The 22,585-nt window shown below is 38.2% G+C and overlaps 3 protein-coding genes and 2 long non-coding RNA genes across 7 annotated transcripts; 4 read left to right on the top strand and 1 right to left on the bottom strand.

Moving 5' to 3' along the window:
• The first annotated feature begins 1,397 nt into the window (after positions 1-1,397).
• Positions 1,398-14,891, top strand: LOC104768752 (anaphase-promoting complex subunit 1). Of its 2 annotated transcripts, none has more exons than XM_010492785.3 (37): positions 1,398-2,010; positions 2,149-2,212; positions 2,291-2,375; positions 2,561-2,817; positions 2,990-3,095; positions 3,178-3,338; positions 3,992-4,176; positions 4,280-4,349; positions 4,434-4,604; positions 4,800-5,269; positions 5,530-5,989; positions 6,143-6,481; positions 6,966-7,049; positions 7,495-7,587; positions 7,678-7,737; positions 7,961-8,059; positions 8,271-8,411; positions 8,893-8,973; positions 9,366-9,437; positions 9,809-9,880; positions 10,519-10,612; positions 10,689-10,762; positions 10,852-10,902; positions 11,020-11,097; positions 11,220-11,341; positions 11,419-11,579; positions 11,658-11,734; positions 11,851-11,964; positions 12,048-12,149; positions 12,508-12,648; positions 12,896-13,069; positions 13,278-13,341; positions 13,438-13,577; positions 13,675-13,832; positions 13,925-14,003; positions 14,125-14,223; positions 14,335-14,891. In XM_010492785.3, the coding sequence occupies exons 1-37, from the start codon at positions 1,790-1,792 to the stop codon at positions 14,749-14,751; spliced, it is 5,436 nt and encodes a 1,811-aa protein (XP_010491087.1). In that variant the 5' UTR covers positions 1,398-1,789; the 3' UTR covers positions 14,752-14,891. The 2 variants fall into 2 exon arrangements, with proteins under 2 accessions (XP_010491087.1, XP_087360808.1); XM_087504682.1 differs by having other exon boundaries at positions 7,501-7,587.
• Positions 14,892-15,441: 550 nt separating this feature from the next.
• Positions 15,442-18,459, bottom strand: LOC104768751 (heat shock protein 90-2). Its single transcript, XM_010492784.3, has 3 exons — positions 18,027-18,459; positions 17,536-17,677; positions 15,442-17,437 (listed from the first exon to the last, which is right to left on the bottom strand). Exons 1-3 carry the CDS (start codon positions 18,150-18,152, stop codon positions 15,600-15,602), a joined length of 2,106 nt encoding a protein of 701 aa, XP_010491086.1. The 5' UTR covers positions 18,153-18,459; the 3' UTR covers positions 15,442-15,599.
• Positions 18,460-18,508: 49 nt separating this feature from the next.
• On the top strand, positions 18,509-20,354 carry LOC104768750 (uncharacterized). 2 transcript variants are annotated; one of them, XR_764282.3, is made up of 9 exons: positions 18,509-18,677; positions 18,762-18,846; positions 18,943-19,024; positions 19,129-19,284; positions 19,383-19,484; positions 19,562-19,633; positions 19,745-19,793; positions 20,058-20,124; positions 20,216-20,354. It is a non-coding gene; the product is annotated as an uncharacterized LOC104768750 (long non-coding RNA). The 2 variants fall into 2 exon arrangements; XR_764283.3 differs by lacking the exon at positions 19,562-19,633 and having other exon boundaries at positions 19,694-19,793.
• Positions 20,355-20,493: 139 nt separating this feature from the next.
• Positions 20,494-21,552, top strand: LOC147918401 (anaphase-promoting complex subunit 1-like). Its single transcript, XM_087505784.1, has 4 exons — positions 20,494-20,588; positions 20,715-20,793; positions 20,916-21,014; positions 21,125-21,552. Exons 1-4 carry the CDS (start codon positions 20,494-20,496, stop codon positions 21,473-21,475), a joined length of 624 nt encoding a protein of 207 aa, XP_087361910.1. The 3' UTR covers positions 21,476-21,552.
• Positions 21,553-21,837: 285 nt separating this feature from the next.
• On the top strand, positions 21,838-22,459 carry LOC147918402 (uncharacterized). The gene is made up of 2 exons (XR_015592663.1): positions 21,838-21,946; positions 22,101-22,459. It is a non-coding gene; the product is annotated as an uncharacterized LOC147918402 (long non-coding RNA).
• The last annotated feature ends 126 nt before the right edge of the window (positions 22,460-22,585 follow it).

Here is a 22,585-nt window from a genome sequence, read left to right on the forward strand (position 1 = left end):
GCATAAGTTAAGAGAGAGACACTCATTAACAAGCGAACCGGTCCCAAATTACACAAAAATGGACCGATCCATTGGAGGAGATGAACCGAACCAAATTTCATGGTTAAACCAGAGATCGGTTAAAGAAAACACCAATATTCTCGGACAGTCTTCAGTAAAATTCAAATTCCGACGAACAAAACTGTCTTGCTTCCTCCGTTTACTTCGGTCCAAACGCTTTATGATCCCAATAATTTGTAAGCCACTTTATGGGAAAAATATCATTAAAATCTCCAAATCTACATTTTCGTTGATTTAAAGTCTCAATTCTGCTATTGGAGGGAAAAAACACCAATTATTTGTTGACTTCTAAATAAATCATAAATTCTCGTTGACTTAGCCTTTTGAGGCACAGCGATAAGTGGTCAAACGGAAAAATTAAAACGGGGTTAATTATCTGTTAACGAGAACCGTTAATAGCAAAACGACGATGTTTATAACACCCTAAAACCCCCTCAAATTGAGAAATCGATTCTCAATTTCTCTAATTCACAAACCCTAATCGATCTAACCATAATCGAACATGATATCTTCGATGACGAGAAGATTCCAGCTCTTTTTTCGTTATACGCCAGAAGAACGGTCGACTATGATTCTCTTCATTTTCGATGTAAAGATCGTTAAACCGGCTCTACAAACACACTTCAATGGCACTCCACGGTCGAACGAAGCTACCACCGATTTTTTTGAGCTAGAACTCATCTCGTCAACTCGAAGAAGAAGAGAGAAACCGAAGAAGAAAAGAGAAATTAAAGAAGAAAAGATAAATTGAAATCGATTAGGGTTTGTGAATTGGGGAAATTGAGAATCGATTTCTTAATTTGGTGGTTTTAGGATGTTATAAACAGCGTCATTTTGCTATTAACGGATCTCATTAACAGATAATTAATCCTGTTTAATTTTTCCGTTTGACCACTTAATGTTGTGCCTCAAAAAGCTAGGTCAACAAGAGTTTGCGATTTATTTAGAAGTCAACAAATAATTGGTGTTTTTTCCTCCAAATGCAGAGTTCGGGATTTAAATCAACGAAAATGTAGATTTGAGGATTTTAATGACATTTTTCCCTTTATATTTTATCTGTATTTTTTTTTTTACAGTTCATGCAAAACCAAGGCTTCCATTTATTTGTGATTGTTCACCGTTAAAACCGATCTGAACTCTTCTTGTTTTCTTAACTCGTTCGTTAGTACTTATGAATTATGATTACACTGTTTTAAAAAGGAACCTCATAACTTTTCATTTATTTGAAAATAAGCCTCAAACTAATAGATTAAATAAATTAACACATCAACAGGCTTTTATTGGGCTCAATTGAGAAAATAGTATTCGATTTGGTCAAAAGCGAATTAGTTGGAAATAGTTTAGTTTTATATCATTTTGGGCCTTCAAGTTTTACATCTTTACCTTTTTAATTTAAAACTCAGGTTGCTCTGGATCTAGTAGCACACAAGCTGTTTGATTATATTCCTATGAGAACATCATCTCTCTTTTAGTGAGAGCGAAATATTTCGATGCTTTCTGAAGACATGCTTTGATATCTCTTTCACAAACTTTATCGTGTTTCAATTCGCTCTACTCAGTTCTTCCTTTGTCTCGCTCACTTACCTTAACTCGATTACGACCCTTTTTTATCAGCGATGTCTGTAAAGCCCCGCCCACACAGATTTTAAATTTTTTTGAAAAAATAGAAAAGACTAGGGTTTAAAGAGCGGGTGGAGAGATCACTCAGTCTCCATTGATTCTGTTTTCAATGGCTCCAGGGGTACGTCAACTTACCGTCCTCGGAAAGTTCAAACCTTTCGGTCTAATCGCTGAAGCTACCGACGGTAAATCACCGGACGAGAGTTTTGCCGATTCCTATCAGTATGAACTCTTCGATCCTGAGCTCACTTGCGAGCGAGACGATGCTGATGTCAATGAATCTAACTTCTCCAGGCAGAGAGAGCACGAGCTCTTCATCCGAGACAACTGGTAAGAAGGGTGTGGATACAATTTTGACTTTAAGCAGTGTGTGTGTGTGTATACAATTGGCTGATTACTCTTATCTATAACTATGCACCCACTCCATTAATTTGTCATTGATAATGCAAATTTTGATTTTGATGATAGCATAATCTGGAGCAGCGGTTCACGCGTGCTCAAGCGCTTTACCTTGTCTTCTCCCGTCATTAAGGTAATCTCCATAACAAGTTTTTGAGTATATCCCCAATGTAATCACTCTGTTTTAACTCATAGTTTTTTTATGCTATAGGCATGCTGGAGCCACCTCGGTCGAGGGAGAGAAGCTTTTCTTTGTGTCTTTCAAATTGGTCGCGTAACAATATACAACACATCAGGTAATCCTGGCTAGATACCTACTTATCCGACAAGACCCTAATGGAGTCTTAAATGGTTTTGCTTCTAATGAAAGAACGATCTCATACTGTTGTACATAGTTTTTGTAATTACAAATGAAAAGTACTATTTGTCTCTTTTATGATGTAACATGAGCTGAGGTACCCTTGGCATTTGTTGGCAACAGGCGAAGTTGTATCTGTTCCACTTTTGCGTACTGTCAAATCAATATGGTCTCTACCATTCGGTCTACTTCTTCAACAAGCTGCTGCAGTGACTCCATCCTCACATGGTTCTCGTGAGATGCTGCGCCAAAGAAAAGAAGTTGGGAATAGTTCCCAACAAAAATTCCATTCCCCAGTCGCGCATGACCTTATTAGCAAAAGAGATATGCCATACATTTCTTCCCATCTGATTCTAAGAGATCCATTAGAGGAACCTGGGGTAAATGAACTCATCATTTTGTAGATAATCCTTGTTACTTTATTCCTACTTCATTCTAGTCTATCGGTGCCTGAATTATTTCTTTGTTGTTATCAACAGCACATATATATTTTTCTGTGATGCAATATTTGGTTATACTTTGCTTCTGCTGACTCATCTACTTACTTTTCAGCCAACCTATGTAGAAGAGAGGGGGAAATTGAACATAATGAAGGACTTCGATGAGAGAACAATTTGGACAAGTGACCATCTACCTCTTATGACGTCATATAATAAAGGTTTGTTAGTTTCGTCTCTGATCAGGCTGTGCTTGGCTCATGCTCTTAGTTTTCATTGAAATACTTTGTCTTGGGTTTTCAGGCAAGATGCAACATTCTGTGTGGGCAGCCGAATTTATAGAGTCAAACCCTGAAGCTTCTGCTTCATGTTCAAGCGGCGTCGTTCCTGATGCTGTTCTACCGAAGCGGGTTTCTTTTCGCAGAATATGGCAAGCGAAAGGTGCGAAGAAAGCAGCATCTAAGGTGACAAGTCTATCTGATGAAGATTGTTTATGTATTTTGCTAGGCTACTTGACAAGTTTTAGGATCTCTTTTTCTAAAATGTGGTGAGTGATCCGTGACTAGGTGCTAACAAAATCAGGGCTTAAAAAACTTTCTCTTATAAGTTTTGGGGGTCTCTCCTATGATGTTAAATGGATGCGCAAATAAAAATTTTCGCTCAGATATCTTGATTTAGGATAGCTTTCTCATTTTTCATGTTCTCTGAGCATTCTAAGCCACCACTTTCATAAAGATATATTTCTAGAGCTTCCAGTCTTACTGTAGACATATGGCCTTCCTTGACACTCTTGTTATCTGAAAAATATTTTGTTATTCAAGAAAATTTTAGCTTTGGGGCCAGAGCTAAGTCCCGTCCCCATTGTGGTGCTCGAACTCGAGATCCGCAAGCCTCCCCCTAGAGGACCCGCAGCCTTGAGGGCATGCATTACCAATGCTGAATCTGCACTTTGTATATTTGTGTTCGTGTTGTTGAATGTGTTTCAAATGGATATATTATACTTTTGGACTTTCATTGTTGTTTGTTGATTGTGGATGGGAGAGAGTTGCTTGGTTCTGATACTGAAATTTTTACTATTTTTATTTTATTTTTACAAGTGCCTTAAAATATATTTCAGGTCTTTTTGGCGACTGATAATGCAGTCCCAGTAATTTGCTTTCTGATATTAGAACAAAAGAAGCTATTATCGGTGGGACTCCAAACTGTTGAAATCAATAACGAAATTCTGTACGACGTTAAGCCTGATATGAGCTGGAGTGCCCCTGCGATTGCTGCTGCACCTGTTGTTGTGACACGTTCTCGGTAAGTTCCTATTTTCAATTTTTTTGGCCTTTCGCCACTGTTAATGAGACTATTTCTGTCATCATATGATGAGTTTGAAAATGCATCTACCATTTTCTTGCAGACTGAAAATTGGACTGCTTCCACATTTGGATATCATTGTTTTATCTCCAGAAAATGACCTCTTTCTCTATGTAGGTTCTTGTTACGTACTATACCAATTTCTTTTGTTAAAATCTTCCAAATGTAGTATGTTTAATTTGTCATATTATTTGTAGTCAGGAAAACAATGTCTCTGTAAATATGTATTGCCTTATGGGTTGGGAGAAAGTATTGGTTCTGGGGATGGAGAGTCTGCAAAGACAGATACAGATTTCAGGGACCTGAAGATCACAGGATTGTCTGATGCTGTGTTGGGATGTATCAATCTATCAGTTAACCATTCACAGGTATGCCAGACAGACATCAATCCTTCTAAAATTAAAAATGATTAGTCTTGTCAACCACCATGGTCATTCCATCCTTATGAACCCAAATCACGTGATTGTTTTAGCTGGACGTACAGTTCCAAACTTCAGTATTTGTTTATTTGGTTAGTCTAAGTTGTTATGTTTAAATTATCGTCTTATACCTTACTCTTGTAGATCTTTCGGTGTGCCTTGACTCGTGAACCTTCATCTTCACTTGCAAATGATTGCATAGCAGCCATAGCTGTGGGATTACGATCCGATCTGTACAATTTGTTTCTCTCTCTTCTTTGGGGAGATGGTCATTCTGACCAGCAAGGTTCCAGTATTCATTATGAATGGGAAGCTTTATGCAACATATTTCTGGGGATCTGTCAAAAGCCTACTGCTGTGCATCCGAAGCAACCCAAACCATCATCAGAGTCCTCTTGGGAGTTTCTTCTCAGCAGCAAATTTCATAAGACCTACTCTAGGTTTCACAGTGGTATTACTTCGATAAATCCTTTGGATCTGGAAGGAATTGTCCCATTTGATTCGAAGATTGATAGTGAAGAAATACCGGGCAGCTCACGTGAATTAATGGTCCAGAGTTTAGATTGTCTCCATGCAGTTTATGAGAGCTTGAAGATGGATAATCTACGGAAACAGTAAGCACATTCGTTTCACAAAGCTTTGTTTCGTGTTCTTTACCTGTTTTTCGTACAAATGATTAATTTTCTCAGATTGGTAACTGTAAAAGAGTTGTAAAAAGCCAATCTTGCATCGACAACAGTAGTTTTATGCCAAAATTTATTATCATCCCTCTGTATAGTTTCTCAAAGAAACCTGACGTTTGATAGATCAGAAGAAGAGTTAAGATTGTATATGTATGTGAGTAACTCTTTCAACTTTTGACATCTATGTGTAGGGATTTGCATGACTTGGCAATTTTGTTGTGCAATATTGCCAAGTTTCTGGATGAGAAGTGTTACTTAGATCACTACATACGTGATTTTCCTCGTCTTTCCAAAACTATTGGGGCGTGCACAACCCTTTCTTCTATCAGGAAACCTCCAAATTTATTTAGATGGCTTGAGAACTGTTTAAGACGCGGATGTTTATCCACAAACCTTGATGACCTCCCAGATTTGATCCGTAGAGATGGGTGCTCCATTGTCAGCTGGGCAAGGAAAGTTGTTTCTTTCTACAGTGTGTTATTTGGTGATAAGCCAGAAGGACGGACACTTTCATCAGGTGTCCCCTGTAATGTTGCCCCAGGATCATACTCCAGTAACGAAGAACTCACTATCTTAGCTATGGCAGGAGAGAGATTTGGGCTTCATCAGCTGGATTTGCTACCTTCTGGTGTGTCTCTCCCGCTGAGACATGTAAGTTGGAAAGATACTTGTGGATCTTAGGAGTATTTAGGTGGAAATGATAAACTATTGATAGCTTCTACTATGTGATGATATTCATGTGGTTTTCATGGGTCAGCCTACTTGTTCCATCTTTTGCCTAATATTTTGGTCTGTATTTTGTAGGCACTGGATAGCTGTCGGGAATCTCCTCCAGCTGACTGGCCAGCAATTGCTTATGTGCTTCTTGGCCGAGAAGATATGGCCCAATCCGTCTTCAGAAATTTGAGTTCATCCAAGGAATTTGAGATGCAGTCAAATACGAATTTGATATCGATGTCCATACCTTACATGCTGCATTTGCATCCAGTAATCGTTCCATCCTCTTTATCTGAGTCGATTGGCTTGGAAAACACTAAAATTGAGGATACAAATTCAGTGGATGGCTCTGTAATAGATGGAATGGAGCATATCTTCAACTCCTACACACAGTTACGGTATGGCCGAGATCTACGGTTGAATGAGGTATATCTGTCCCCCCATTTGGCTTTTAATTCGTTAGTGCAATGATCACAATGTTAAATGCTCGAAAAGGTATCTGTAGTGTGCCATATAGAATTTTGCATCTTTTGTAGTTATACTGCCCCTTAAGTAGTGTGTTGCATTGTTCTAAATTTTTACACAAGGCAATTTGTTTGCTAGTAGTGCACTCTGTACCTCGTCTTACTGGTTATATATGAGATGATGTTGACATACATATGTGTCTGCTTTAGGTCTGGTGTCTATTGCATTGGAATTTTGCCACTACTTTATTTTCTATATTAGTGGATGATTACAAAGTTTCATACTATGTCATCATCCCTCATTCTGTTATGCCTTGCTGATTGGCTATTCAAATGCTACCATCTCCCCACCCATATACTTCTATAATTTTTGGGCACTTCAGTATAAACCCATATTATTTCTCATGATGTTCCCCTTTTCTTTTTCATATTCCTTCTCATGTTAGGTTCGGCGTCTTTTGTGCTCTGCAAGACCGGTGGTAGTTCAAACGTCTGCTAACCCTACTATATCAGATCAGGAGCAGCAACAGGTACTAATCTAGATATGTTCATTTCTAGATAATATCTTTACTTTCTAAAACTAACTACTATACTAAAATAAAAGTTAGGAGAGAACTAAAGAAGCTATGATTCAGTAAAATCATGTCATTTTTTAAAAAACTTTTTTAACACAAAATCTTTTATTATGCTAAATTCTTTTTAGAATTCCATTTAAAAATATTTTGGTACTACTAAAAATATGTTGGGAGAAGAGCATGCTACAATATGATAAAAAAATATATACTTTCATTGTAGTTACGAAATTAATTCTAAATTACTTATTAGAAACTGAATTTAGATGCAGTTGCACGTGTATTTTTTGACAGTAGAAGCAAGCGGTTTAGTTTTTGCTGAACTCGCTGTTTTAGATCTTCATGAACTCCAAATCTCTCTCTTTAGTGTTTATAATGTTGCGTTGTTTTTTCGCTGGGGTAGGACCAGCTTTGGCGCATAGCACAGAGGACTGCTGTGCTTCCCCTCGGGCGTGGAGCATTCACATTATCAACAATACACACTCTTTTAACTGAGGTAATTTTCTATCTGCTGTTGGAGCTAGACATGGTTCTTATCACTTGTAATTACTATATGAAGATTTATATCCTCTCTTAAATTTTGCAGGCGTTTACTGTACCAAAGCTTGTTTTAGCAGGTCGACTGCCTGCTCAACAAAATGCCATTGTACGTAAAACTGTGGTTATGATTTAGCAGGGGAACTATTACACATTACGAAACATGTTATTTACTCTAATTTAAATGGAAAAACGTGTTGCAATGGATTGTGTTATTATATATTTCTTGAAATTGCCATATCGTGCAAATTGTAACTTCCATCTTCATAATAACAAAATCCATTGCCATTTTAGCCACTCCTGTAATTAAGGTTGCATGTTATTCTTAACAGGTTAATCTAGATCCAAACATAAAGAATATCCAAGAACTTAACACCTGGCCGGAGTTTCATAACGCTGTTGCTGCTGGGTTGCGACTGGCTCCGCTTCAGGTTTGTGTTGTATATTGTCATGACGTGTTATGTATCTTTGTTATTTTTGCATCTATGAGATGACTCTAAAAGAGTATGTGAATAACGTGTGTGGTACGTGATCGCACAATGTATATTTATCATGCAACAAGTACCATTTCTTCATCCCGGCCACAGCTGGCAGACACAACACAATTAACTCAGTTATGTTTCTTTTTACATTTTGGTGCAGGGAAAGGTCTCCCGAACGTGGATTAGATACAATAAACCTGGAGAGCCAAATGCTGTTCATGCTGGACTTCTGTTTGGACTGGGATTACAGGGATATTTGCGTGTGTTGAACCTTAGTGACATATACCAATATTTAACTCAGGTTTATTTCTATTGGCTTTTTTTTCCGCTTAGTTATTATTTTTTGTACCTGCTATTGGTTAATAGTAACTAGTTAGGCCTAATACATATCCTATTCTTTGATGGGGATATATATGTGGATGCCTCCTGAATTGAGCATCAAGTTACTGGGGCTCTTGATCGAAGTTATTACTAGTTTTACCCGTTTGCCCCATTTTTGGGTTAGCACGTATAGTTGTGACCATATATGTTGGCTTAGTGAGGAGATATGAAAGCAAGTATGCAACATTGGATGTCACTATTATTTGTGGAGACTGGAATATATATCTATGTCTACCTCAATTAATAATTGTGGTCGTTTTATTATCAGCCTTAATTATATCACATATGGAAGTATTGTACCTGGGTGAATTTCTCCGTTTGATAAGTTCAAACACAAATTTATTTTTTATCTACTTTCTAATTTACCTTAATCACTTCCGTCCTTTTCCTTTGTCGTTTAGGACCATGAAAGCACTACAGTAGGTTTGATGCTTGGTCTGGCTGCTTCATACAGGAGAACAATGCAACCTGATATTGCAAAGGTAGATATTCAGCTGCTTCATTTTCTTGATTATTTGGTGGTCTGAGGCTCATATCTTAGATTGGCCTCTAAGTATTTTTTGTTGATAGTGTGTCAACCAAAACACTTTTTTGTTTGTTTAGGATATCCAAATTCTTCTAGTTACACACTACTTTGGGATCTACCTATGCTTTCTTGTTTTTTTTAGATCTAGACTACATGAAATGGTGGATGATCAACTTCTTCTGAAAATATGAACTTTTCATTTAAGCACTGAAAGATGTTAATATTTCTTACTACCATAATACTTAAATAATTTTCAGTCTTAGAACTGGAAGATTTAAATGTATTTGGCGTGCCCTGTGTGACTGTGTTTAATCCTTTCCCTAATAATTTATTTTTGTTTACATACAGGCTCTCTTTTTCCATGTTCCGGCTCGATACCATGCTTCATATGCTGAGTTTGAGATACCAACCCTTCTACAGGTACAGATTGCTGTAATTTTTGACTAACTGAAAGTGATTAAGTATCTACAAGCATTTACTGAAATTAGGAGTTGGATGACAAGCAGTTGCAATGGATTTTACCTGCATATCCTAAAAGTAAAGCTATTTTTTCATGTCACATAACTTCAATTTTTTTGTTATTTGAGTTAACAATTGAAATTAGCAATCTGTGTCTGATTTTATATTCCAACATTGTTAGTTCTGGCAATATCTTAAGTTTCCTTAAAAATCAATTGATTTTAATTATCTCTACAGAAGTGATGATCAGTGAATATAGTTGATAGAGAAAGTAGGACTATGTTTAACTAGTGTTATTTTTTCGTAATATGCTATATTCAACTATTTTACAGGCTGCAGCTTTAGTCTCCGTTGGTATGCTGTTTGAAGGATCAGCACACCTCCGGACAATGGAATTACTTTTGGTAATCTTTCTTGCATGTTTATATATTTCACTTGATATAGCATTCTTCCTGTCATCAAATATCATTCTAATCGTTATAGTATTATTCAATGTGAGGCTCGTGTTTTAAGCACATTTGTTAGTGAATTATTGTTTGTAAAGTATCTTTTGGATGTTTCAGGACTAATTAAAAAGCGTATATCTCTAGTTTTTGTTGGTCAAAGCAATTGATGTAAAGGGACGAAATATACGTTTCAGAACATGCTCTACGTTGTCCATAGAACCTTCTTTCCTTGTTTAGAAATTTTTTTCTCTTATTTCTAATCATCACCACATTCTTTGTTATTTTTATTTATAGGAAATAGGTGGATACATGATACAACTATTTATACAGATTTGCTTTCCTCAGCATCATTAATTTTTTAGTTATAGTTAAGTGCACCTTTGATACAATTACAATTGGTGTATGAACTTCTAGCAAGTTAAAAGGTTTACGAACTCCCTTAGTTTAGTTGTGGATTTATTCCTACATGTACAATCTTGGACTGAGTTAAAAACATCAATGAAGTTAATGCATATCTTTTACTTGGCAATTTAGTTCGCTGCAATCCCAGTGGATCGTCTCTTATCTTTCAGATCCCACTTTGTACATGTTCTCAGGGTGAAATTTGCCGCAGAAGTGCAGGGGACAATGTCCTTGAAAGGGAGGGTTATGCTGTATCCGCAGGATTCTCACTTGGTCTTGTTGCTCTGGGTATGTCTTTTTAGTTTTTTGCTACTGAAATCTTTTTCTTCTGTTTACGCTGACTCTGCATTCTTATTGGCTCAAGGCCGTGGAAGTGATGCGCTCGGTTCCATGGACGCCGTTGTCAATCGCTTACTCCAGTATTTAGGAGCAAAAGAGGTTAATTGCTCTGGATTTCACCTTAACTGTATTCCACTCTGACTCATATCACATTGGATTTGTAAACAGTGTCTTTGAATTCCTTGCAGGAAAGATCTGTCCTTGTACCATCACATGAAGATCACCGAAGTGCTGCACAGGTTTGCCTGCAAATCTGTTCTTCCATATTCCTATGTGAAGCTTGTATTGTGCATAAACATGTGCTTCAAACACTAACCGAATTCTAACTATATGGGTATCATAATTTTCTATCTCAGATAACAGACGGAAACACTTCCAATGTTGATATAACTGCTCCTGGAGCAATAATCGCTCTCACCTTAATGTATCTTAAGGTGGGTTTTGACAATGGTTTAACTAGATTAACTGATTCGAACTTCAGCCTTTCGAGCTTTTTCTTTGTGTTTTTTTCCTGTGGACTGGACTCTTTCAGAAAGCTCTATAATGTTTGTTGCAGACAGAATCAGAAGTCATCTTCTCAAAGCTCTCTATTCCACAAACACATTACGATTTGGAGTGTGTAAGGCCTGATTTCATAATGCTCCGTGTCATTGCTCGGAACTTGATAATGTGGAGCAGGTAATATTTATTTTGCCTTAATTAGGTGCTGTAATTGATACTTCTTAGATATTAGTCTAATAGATTTTGTATTATAGGATCTGTCCTACTTGTGAGTGGATTCAGTCTCAAGTTCCTGAAGTTGTCAAAAATGGTATCAGCCACCTCCGAGATGACATGGATGATATGTATGAGGTGGATGTTGAAGCCCTTGTGCAGGCATACGTCAATATAGTGGCCGGGGCCTGCATTTCACTTGGTATATAATATATTTTTTATGAGACATCAGTCTCTAATATCTCATGATAATTATGACATGTATTGTTGTTTCTGATAGGGCTGAGGTTTGCTGGTACGAGAGATGGAAATGCTCGGGATTTACTTAAAAACTATGCTCTCTATCTTTTGAATGAGGTATATCATCCATGGAAAAGTTGTAGTTGTTACTTCTTTTTCTCTCAAATGCTAATAATTCTCTGGGTTTCCTTCTGATCATCTCTCTGTGAGCTTATATGTTTCGATGTATGTAGATCAAGCCTCTTTCTGCGACACCTGGAAATGCATTTCCAAAGGGAATATCCAAATATGTTGATCGGGGAACGCTTGAAATGTGTCTTTATCTCATCATTATTTCTCTGTCAGTGGTAATACTTCTTTTCAAGTCTCCTGTCGAACAATATTCATTTTTCAAGTCAGTAGCTTTATGTCAAAGAACTCACTTGTATAGGTCATGGCGGGATCAGGAGACTTGCAAGTTTTTCGGTTGTTGAGATTTCTCCGCAGCCGAAACTCTGCTGATGGACATGCAAACTATGGCACGCAAATGGCGGTAAGCATTTTTGTGCAAAATTAAGGTTCCTTCGTTTCATGTAATTCAATTTCCTAGCATTTTCTTTCTCAAGTTGGAATATTAAAATATATTTCTGGAGCACTCATAAAAAAATAAGGAAGTTCTAGCTCTTTTGCATCAGTCTGATACTATGGGCGAAACAATTCTTCTCTAATGTACCAGTGAACTACGTGCACCGTGTAAAGTAATTTAAAAGCTGCTGATATTATTTTAGTAATGCGATCACAAAATGTGAGACTTTTGAGACCACGCTTAGGATTGGAAACTTCTTGTTGATCAAATTCATTCTATCATTTTTCTTTTAAAGTATGAGACATCATAGTTTTCTTTCCTTTAGGTGAGCTTAGCCACAGGTTTCTTGTTTCTTGGAGGTGGTATGCGGACCTTTTCAACGAACAATGGCTCAATTGCTATGTTGCTTATCACTCTCTACCCACGGTTGCCTTCTGGACCAAATGACAACCGTTGTCACCTCCAGGCAAGTTGACATCTCTTATTTATTCTTTGCATCACTCTTTTTTGTCTTTGGTGTGGTTGCTGTTCTGTCTGATGACAATTAATAGAAGCAAGAGCTTCTTTCTATATATAATGTTACCCAAAACCAATCACTTTGTTGATTTTGATATCAAAGACATGCCAAACTTGGAAGTTGGTTTCTAACTTTTGTTGTCATATCCGTGCTTTTACCAGAATACATCTGACAAGGTGATTTTTGCTTTTTCTAGGCATTCAGGCATTTATATGTCCTTGCAACGGAGGCGCGTTGGCTGCAGACTATTGATGTTGATTCCGGTCTACCTGTTTATGCGCCTCTAGAAGTCACAGTAAAGGAAACAAAACTTTATTCAGAAACAAGATTTTGTGAGATTACCCCGTGCATTTTGCCAGAGCGTGCTATTGTAAGAAAAGTTCAACAGCTTACCCTCAGTTCGCCTGCATATTTTTATTAACAGAAAAAGATTACAAAAGTTTCTTGATTCGCATGCTCACACTGCTTTATACATAGATTATGAAAATCATTTAAGTTTTTTTCATGAAATACCTCCTCACCGATTCTATCTGCTTGTTTTGCTCACCTTCACCTAAAAATGTATTTGTATTCTGCAGCTAAAGAGAATTTGTGTCTGTGGTCCCCGATACTGGCCCCAACAAATTGAGCTAGTCCCAGAAGGTGATTGATGCATTTGCTTGTATATATTCCATTTTTTTCTTTAATTATTCTGTCTAGCTTGTTTTAAGATAATTTTATTTTGACTATGTAACACAGAGAAAAATTGGTGGAGCTTTGGGGACAAGAGTGACCCCTTCAATTCTGGTGTTATTTATGTCAAAAGGAAGGTAGGAGCTTGTTCGTATGTTGATGATCCAGTTGGGTGTCAGTCACTGCTTTCACGAGCAATGCATAAGGTTGTATACTCCATCATATACTCTCAGCTCAGATAGATTAAGTTTTAGTCATAAAAAACGGTTTCTGATACAGGTTTGTATGCTTTTGGTGATGCAGGTTTTTGGTTTAAGAACTCTGGGGGAATCTAATATGCTTGCTAATAGTCATAGAGAACTGGACTCTGATAGTGTCGATCACTTGGTTAGCACTTTCTCATCGGATCCAAGCCTAATAGCCTTTGCACAGCTGTGCTGTGACAAATCTTGGAATAATAAGTAAGTACTTTTTTATCGGGTTGATACACATTTATTGGCCTCAATTTCCATAAGTCATAAAAGAGTTCATTCTAACAAATTCATTTACGCAGATCTGATTCTGATTTCAAGGAGTTCTGCCTGCAAGTGTTGTTTGACTGTATAAGTAAGGATAGACCAGCTCTGTTGCAGGTAATTGTAACTTAAGGCCACCTAACCCTATAATGATTCAATGGTTATTACTGTGTGGAACATTTATGTTGTAGTTTATTTGGCATGTGTAATGTTCTAATCTTGAGTATATGTCACACAGGTTTATTTATCCTTGTATACAACCATTGGTTCAATGGCTGATCTGCTTGTCAAAAGCGATAGTAACGTGTGTGATTCACTTTCCATCTCAAGTCTCAAGGTACTCTTTCTGCAACAATGGAACTGAAAAATACTAGTATTGATATACATTTTCGTAACAACCTGCTTTGCGGTCCTATCTTTGGATGTTATAATATTTTGATGATATCAGGTTGCTCTAGCCTACAACGAGGCGGTATCAAGTGGAAGATTGAGCTCTTCAGGTGGCTTTGTACAGTCGATCTTCTTAGCAGCGCTGAGAAAGAGATGTGAAGAGATATTGAATTGGTCAACGGAGCTGAAGATTAGTTTGAGGAACTACCTGACGACAGAAGCATGGCCTGATGATGAGTATAACTCAAAGTTGCAGAAAGATAGAATCATTCTGTCATGGTATTTGAAATGGTTCAGCGTACCATCTCCAACGATCATCAAAGCAGCAGTGGAGAAAATCAAATCCAAATCCAAAAACTCAACTTCGGCGATACCTTTGTTGCGGTTGTTGTTACCAAGCACGCATATCAGTGCAATTAATGAAATTGATAGGGTCTATTTTTTTAACTCAAATGAAACAACAGTAGTATTGTGAAAACATGATTTCTTCGTATTCCCTTCGTTGTTGGGCTGTTAATTATTGTAGTGAGATTAATTTGTTGGAGGCTTGGAGCAAAGCTCTCTTGGGAAAAAATCATGGTCAATTTGAAATAGATGATGGTGATCATTGATCAACGTGTGTTGACTATATTGAAATATTGATTACGACAAAAAGCATAACTCACAAGTATTGAAATAGCAGATAATGAAATTGGACCGGGTTCAATGACACAAAGAAAAGGGACCGGAGCTAATTGGTTTGGATAAGTTGGTTCGGATTAAATTGATGATGCAATATTATAGTTTTGGACCTTTTTGGTTCAAGAAAGATCTCAGCAATTACTAAACATTAATGAGCTGTAAAAGATACGATTTGCTTTTCTTTGTGTCAATATCTCTGAACATTTTCAATGTTTTATTGTTGCTTGTGTTAAGGAAGAAAAAAAAAAGGAAAACAAATATGTATAACTACTACTACTACTAATCTCTCTTCAAGATTAGTCGTGTGAAAGAGATCTGAAGGTTCTGATGATAGAGAAAAGAGAGCGGGCTTTAGCACCAATGACTCGTTTTTAAGTACTATGAATTGTGCAATTGGTCAAGTGAGTCAGAAGTAAAAACAAGATATCAAAACTTGAAACCACCGGTTTGATCGAACCATAACAATAAGATAAAACAAGTAGAATTTCAAAGGAAATCTTGTTCGTTGGAGACGTGATAAAGAGTCGTAATAAAAACAAAGTTCAGGAGACCCGAGAAACCAGAAAAGAAAATACGAGTCAAAAAAACCAAAAGAGAGCTGATGATAGAGAGAGAGAACTACTACTATTACTAATTGGGGACTTAGTCGACCTCTTCCATCTTGCTTCCTTCAGCTTCAGCGTCATCTTCAAGTGGTGGCATGTCAGCATCAGCTTCAGTCTCACCTGCATCATCGTCAATGCTGAGTCCGAGCTTAAGCATCCTGTGGATTCTGCTTCCGAAGGTGTTGGGCTCATCAAGGCTGAAACCAGAGGTGAGAAGAGCAGTCTCAAAGAGGAGAAGGACGAGATCCTTGACAGACTTGTCATTCTTGTCTGCATCCGCTCTCTTCCTCAACTCATCCATGATCGAGTTCTCTGGGTTGATTTCCATTGTCTTCTTGCTAGACATGTACCCAGCCATGCTGCTGTCCCTCAAGGCCTGTGCCTTCATGATTCTCTCCATGTTGGCAGTCCAGCCGTACTCCCCAGTGACAAGACAGCAGGGTGAGTCGACAACACGGTCAGAGACGATGACCTTCTCAACCTTGTCCCCCAATACATCCTTCATCACCTTGCACAGACCCTCGAACTTCTCCTTGAGTTCTTCCTTCTTTTTCTTCTCGTCCTCTGTTTCCTCAAGCTTCAAACCTTCCTTGGTGGCAGAGACCAGTTTCTTTCCCTCAAACTCCTTGAGCTGACCAATGGCGTACTCATCAATGGCGTCAACCATGTAAATGACCTCGTATCCCTTCTTCTTTAGCTTCTCAAGGAAGGGAGAGTTCTCTACAGCCTTCTTGCTCTCACCAGTGATGTAGTAGATGTCGTTCTGTCCTTCCTTCATCCTGGTAACGTAGTCCTTAAGACTGGTCAACTCATCACCGCTCTTGGTGGAGTGGTAACGGAGCAACTCAGCAATCTTGGTCCTGTTCTGAGAGTCCTCGTGGATACCCAACTTCAAGTTCTTGGAGAAAGCCTCATAAAACTTGTTGTAGTCTTCCTTGTTCTCAGCAATCTCAAAGAAGAGCTCGATGCACTTCTTCACCAAGTTCTTGCGGATGACCTTAAGGATCTTGTTCTGCTGCAGAGTTTCTCTTGAGATGTTGAGGGGAAGATCCTCCGAGTCAACAATACCTTTCACAAATCCAAGGTATTCAGGAATGATCTCCTCACAGTTGTCCATGATGAAGACACGGCGGACGTAAAGCTTGATGTTGTTGGGCTTCTTCTTGGTGTCAAAAAGGTCGAATGGGGCCCTCTTGGGAACAAAGAGAACAGCCTTGAACTCGAGCTGTCCCTCAACAGAGAAGTGCTTGACAGCCAAATGCTCCTCCCAATCATTGCTGAGACTCTTGTAGAAGGCAGCATATTCCTCCTTGTTGATCTCCTCGGGTTTCCTCATCCAGATAGGCTTCTGCTTGTTCATGAGGTCAAACTCGTGGGACACCTCCTTGATCTTCTTCTTTTTCTTCTCCTCCTTTTCTTTCTCCTCATCAACTTCCTCAACTTTTCCTTCCTCGTCTTTCTTCTCTTCCTCCTCTTCATCATCAGAGATCTCCTTCTCGATGGTCTTCTCAACCCAGAGAGAGATCGGGTAGCTGATGAACTCAGAGTGCTTCTTGACCAAATCCTTAAGACGGCGCTCTTCAAGGTACTCCAACTGGTCTTCCTTGAGGTAAAGAGTCATCTTGGTACCCCTACCAAGAACCTCACCAGAGGTATCCCTGGTAACGGTGAAGGATCCTCCAGCCTGGGACTCCCACACATACTGCTCATCATCATTGTGTTTGGTGACGACAACAACCTTGTCAGCAACCAAGTAAGCCGAGTAGAATCCAACACCAAACTGACCAATCATGCTGACATCAGCACCAGCAGCCAAAGCCTCCATGAACTCCTTGGTGCCAGACCTGGCAATTGTACCCAGGTTGTTGACCAAATCTGTACAAAGGAAAAAGGTAAACGCACATCAGCATAAGCATACTAAAGGGAAACAAAAGAAAAGAGAATATATATCTAGTGCCCAAAACAAAACTAACCAGCCTTGGTCATGCCAACACCACTGTCGATAATGGTCAAGGTGTTGTTGGTCTTGTCCGGGATGATGTGAATGAAGAGTTCTGGCTGACCATCGAGCTTGCTCTTATCAGTCAAAGACTCGAATCTAATCTTGTCCAAAGCCTATTCACCACAAACAAACAAAAAAGATTGTTAGTTCTTCATTATGCGGGAAAAAAAAGAAAAATATCAGAATCAAAAAGACAGCACAAACAAAATCTTTAGCAGCTCAAGACTCCGAGGTTTTAAAACCCTAAAACAATTCCTAATCTCAATTATATCTTCCAAGATAGAAGCAAGCAAAAAACTAAAACCCTAGATTTCAACCAAGCATATATAGATCGACCAAACAAATAACCTAATAATCAACAATCTACCTAAATCCTCTTCGTAACCAAACCCTAGATAATAAGATTCACCATTCCACATCAAAAGAAACTTAATTAGTAAAGAGGGGAAAGAGGGGACGTACATCAGAAGAGTTACTGATGAGCTCACGAAGGAAGATCTCCTTGTTGCTGTAGAAAGTGTTGATGATAAGGGAGAGAAGCTGATTGATCTCAGCCTGAAAGGCAAACGTCTCTGTATCCGACGACATCTCTCGATCTCTAGAACTGAGAGAGCTTTAGGGTTTCTTTTTTTTATAAAAGCTTTGAGAACAGAAACCACACCGAGGAGGAAGACGAAACTTTAGGATTTTCTAATCTCTTTGGAAAGAGCAAGGGGCTGCTTATTGAAGGATGAACAGGGTTTATATAGTAGTGGCTAAAATCTTTGTGGGTTTCTAGACCTACTACTACCTTCTCCCATCAAAACTGGAAAAAGAACAAAAAAAAAAAAAAAAAAAAAAAAAAAAAAAATTAAAGAAAACAAATTTCCTTATTTGAAGTATTCTTTTTTCTTCTAGATCCTTCTTTTTATATTTTTAATATTAGTAATGAATTAACCACAAACGGGCTTTGGAATGATGGGCTAAGAAGATTACACGGTTACAAAATAGAAAGGCCCAAATCGGAACACACCAGAAACTGAGGGCGGTACACCGGAGACGGTTCCGACGCTAAACAAAGACGATTCCTTTGCAGTTACGACCTCAACATCATCTAATCGTCATCTTCTAGTGGTCTGTCTCACCTATTAGATTCTTGGTCTTTCTTTGAGCCATCTTTTAGTCTCTCTCTTTTGATTTTGGAACTTCTTTTCTTAGATATTATCCAAGGGGAAGGACCAGAGGTGACCTGGTCGAACTAAAACTATGTATGTCGGCGTGCAAATGGATATTTCGTTCATAGGTGAAAGCTTTCATGTTAATCTTAAAATGTTTTGGTAGTTTCTTTCACTCAGAGTTGATCCCTTTTTTTATTAACTAATATTGTTTCTTGATTCAGCACTGTGTGGACCAATTCAGTGGTGAAAGCTCTCCTGTCAAACTTATACTTCTTGTTTCTATCTTCAATCTCCAAACACATAGTGAGTTAAAATCTGCTTATAGTTTGGTTTGTTTTGGTCATTGTTACTATTTAGATCGGAAGGAGACTGATATTTTTGTTTTTTTTCTTTGTTGCTTCTCTAAGATGCTTCACTTTCTCCATAGAATCCGGGATGATGCACTATATGACGCTTCAACAACAACGTTTGTTATGGAATTTAGTATCCTTTTTCTTTGATCTCTGTAAGTGATCTTAGATGGAATTTTGGGTGGTGGTGGTTTACTCGCTGCTGGCTTATTTGTGAGTAAACACTTGCCTACTTATCATTTTCTCATCTTTAAGCTCACCAATATATTCAAAGCTTTTAAGTGCTTTGCTATGTGATTGTATTGTTTCAGGAGGTTTCCTTCAACATTGGCGAATCTATAGAGAATGGAGATATTGATTCAAGATGCCAACGCAAATGCGACAACAAATATAATATCAGACTTCTCTATTTGGTAACAGACTAAACACTTTTCAAAGTTTGTTTATGTACTCACATGGAACCACATAAGAGCTTTCGCATTGGGTCAAGCTGCCATAACGTTGCAGCAGCTTCCTCTCTTTATCAAGGATACTTTGGCCGGTGGTCTTTAAAGTCCCCTGAGTAAGCTACTTTTTTTATTATTTTATACATAACCAACCATTTTCTGCTCACATGCTTCAGGTGGATCCTTTGAAAGACTTTTCATAACAGATTTCATACATGTTTTACTAGGAGAGCCTCCTTCCAACTATAAGCTTGGTGTTCCTTTCGTTGGTGGCAGGTAAGGCTTTTGCTAATTTGGTTGTGTTATATGAGCCTCACATAAGTATGTTCTTTTTTTCATGCGTGTTATTATGAAAATCATTAAAGTTTTTATGGGAGAAGCACATTTGTGGCAACTGCAAGTTGAACAAAAGAAAACTAGGGCCATATACCAGCGTGGCTCAGTTCTAGTTTAAGTTTTGTTTTCATGAAATACCTCCTCGCCGATTATATCTGCTTGTTTTGCCCACCTTTCACCTGAAAATGTATTTGTATCCTGCAGCTAAAGAGAATTTGTGTATGTAGTCCCCGATACTGGCCCCAACACATTGAGCTAGTCCCAGAAGGAGGTTGATGATGCATTTGCTTGTATTCCGATTTTTCCTTGTCATTTTGTCTAGCTGGTTTTAAGACATTTTAATTTTGACCAATGTAACACAGAGAAAAATTGGTGGAGCTTTGGGGACAAGATTGATCCCTTCAATTCTGGTGTTTATAACTTATATATGTCAAAAGGGAGGTAGGAGCGTGTTCGTATATTGATGATCCAGTTGGGTGTCAGTCACTGCTTTCATGAGCAATACATAAGGTTTTATACTCCATCATTTACTCTCAGCTCAGATAGATTAATTTTCAGTCATAAAAAGCGGTTTCTGATTCAGGTTTGTATACTTTTGGTGATGCAGGTTTTTGGTTTAAGAACTCCGGGGGAATCTATTATGCCTGCTAATAGTCATAGAGAACTGGATTCTGATAGTGTCGACCACTTGGTCTGCAATTTCTCATCGGATCCAAGCCTAATAGCCTTTGCACAGTTGTGCTGTGACTAATCTTGGAATAACACAAGTAAGTACTGTTTTATTGTGTTGATACACATTTATTTGGCCTGAATGTCCATAAGTCATAAAAGAGTTTCATTCTAACAAATTCATTTATGCAGATCTGATTCTGATTTCAAGGGGTTCTGCCTACAAGTGTTGTTTGACTGTATAAGTAAGGGTAGACCAGCTCTGTTGCAGGTAATTGTAACTTAAGGCCACCTAACCCTATAATGACTCAATGGTTATTACTGTGTGGAACATTTTTGTTGTAGTTTATTTGGCATGTGTAATGTTCTAATTCTTGAGTATATGTCACACAGGTTTATTTATCCTTGTATACAACCATTGGTTCAATGGCTGATCTGCTTGTCAAAAGCGATAGTAACGTGTGTGATTCACTTTGCATCTCAAGTCTCAAGGTACTCTTTCTGCAACAATGGAACTGAAAAATACTATTATTGATATACATTTTCGTAACAACCTGTTTTGCGATCCTATCTTTGGATCTAATAATATTTAATGATATCAGGTTGCTCTAGCCTACAACGAGGCGGTATCAAGTGGAAGATTGAGCTCTTCAGGTGGCTTTGTACAATCGATTTTTTTAGCAGCGCTGAGAAAGAGATGTGAAGAGATATTGAATTGGTCAACGGAGCTGAAGATTAGTTTGAGGAACTATCTGACGACAGAAGCATGGCCCGATGATGAGTATAACTCAAAGTTGCAGAAAAATAGAATCATTCTGTCATGGTATTTGAAATGGTTCAGCGTACCATCGCCATCGATCATCAAAGCAGCAGTGGAGAAAATCAAACCCAAATCTAAAAACTCAACTTGGGCAATACCTTTGTGGCGATTGTTGTTACCAAGTACGCACTGATGTGTTTTTTTTTTCCTCAAATGAAACAACTGTTGTATTGTGTAAATCATGGTCAATTTCAAATAGGTGATGATAAATCAATGTTGTATTGAGTATGGCAAGCATAATTCACTAGTAGAGTACAGTGTGTGGATGAAGTTGCAGATTGTAAATTGGACCGGGTTCAATGACACAAAGAAAGAAAGGTACCGAGTTTTTTTTGGGTTTGGTTAAGTCGATTCGGATTGATGATGTATTATGTAGTTTTGGTTCGAGATCTCACCAATTATTACAACACATTACTTTAGGCCCATGAAAATTAGAAATCGGCCCACACCTAATCTAACGTAATTGAGCCCATTAGAGTTGTCGTTCGTATATAGCAAGGTTTAGGGCAAATGGTAACGGTACGTACGGAAAATAGATCGATCTCCCTTGCCGCAGCTCGTCGTCGTCAAGAGAAGATCAATCTGTCGGAATGGAACCTGTCAGGTACTTCTTGTAAATCCATTACTGTTCTCGTTGTCTAGAACCTCTTCTGGCTTTTTTTCTCAGCTACCAATCCCAGTTTCGTTTCGTTTCGTTGAAAAAATATCGATTTGGTTTCTGTTGAAAAGTTCGCTTAAACCCTTCTTCTGCTTGGTAGGATGAGTTTGGGAATTCAGAAGTACCACTATGATAACAAGATGTTCAGCGTCAGTTACCACTGTTCTCGTTGTGTATCCACAACCAAGATCGAGGTTCACAGGAGCGGAGAGGTCCACAAGAATGTCGACCGTGGTTCTCAGCCCGAGGTGGAAGTGACTTGGGAGGAGGATGCCAATGTTCAGATCCACATCACCTGTCACTGCGGTGAGAAGATCGAGTTCATTCTTCAAGGCAGTTCCGGATCTATCCGCTCGATCTCTCGTTAGGGTTTTGTTTCTCTAATAATAATAATTAGATCGATGTTGTTTCCTGCTTTGACACTTATGGGATGATTAATTATGTTTTAAGATTCTAAGATTCTCCGGTTGTTATTTTAGTTAATCCCGCGAGAGAAAGTGCTTAACATATACTATATCTTGCTGAGCTTACGTTAGCATAGAAAGAGATTAATTAATAAGCGAACCGGTTCCAATTTGCACAAAA

Source organism: Camelina sativa, chromosome 20, assembly GCF_030686135.1.
Source record: "Camelina sativa cultivar CO46 ecotype springtype chromosome 20, ASM3068613v1".
NCBI classification, from domain to species: Eukaryota; Viridiplantae; Streptophyta; class Magnoliopsida; order Brassicales; family Brassicaceae; genus Camelina; species Camelina sativa.

Coding starts and splice junctions, on each gene's coding strand:
- LOC104768752 (XM_010492785.3), top strand. CDS start 1,790: ATGGCTCCAGGGGTACGTCAACTTACCGTCCTCGGAAAGTTCAAACCT. Junction 9,438..9,808: donor AGATACCAACCCTTCTACAG/GTACAGATTGCT, acceptor ACTATTTTACAG/GCTGCAGCTTTAGTCTCCGT. Junction 13,342..13,437: donor AATTGAGCTAGTCCCAGAAG/GTGATTGATGCA, acceptor TATGTAACACAG/AGAAAAATTGGTGGAGCTTT.
- LOC104768751 (XM_010492784.3), bottom strand. CDS start 18,152: ATGTCGTCGGATACAGAGACGTTTGCCTTTCAGGCTGAGATCAATCAG. Junction 17,678..18,026: donor TCATCAGTAACTCTTCTGAT/GTACGTCCCCTC, acceptor TGTGGTGAATAG/GCTTTGGACAAGATTAGATT. Junction 17,438..17,535: donor TGTTGGCATGACCAAGGCTG/GTTAGTTTTGTT, acceptor TCCTTTGTACAG/ATTTGGTCAACAACCTGGGT.
- LOC147918401 (XM_087505784.1), top strand. CDS start 20,494: ATGCCTGCTAATAGTCATAGAGAACTGGATTCTGATAGTGTCGACCAC. Junction 20,794..20,915: donor GTAGACCAGCTCTGTTGCAG/GTAATTGTAACT, acceptor TATGTCACACAG/GTTTATTTATCCTTGTATAC. Junction 21,015..21,124: donor TTTGCATCTCAAGTCTCAAG/GTACTCTTTCTG, acceptor TAATGATATCAG/GTTGCTCTAGCCTACAACGA.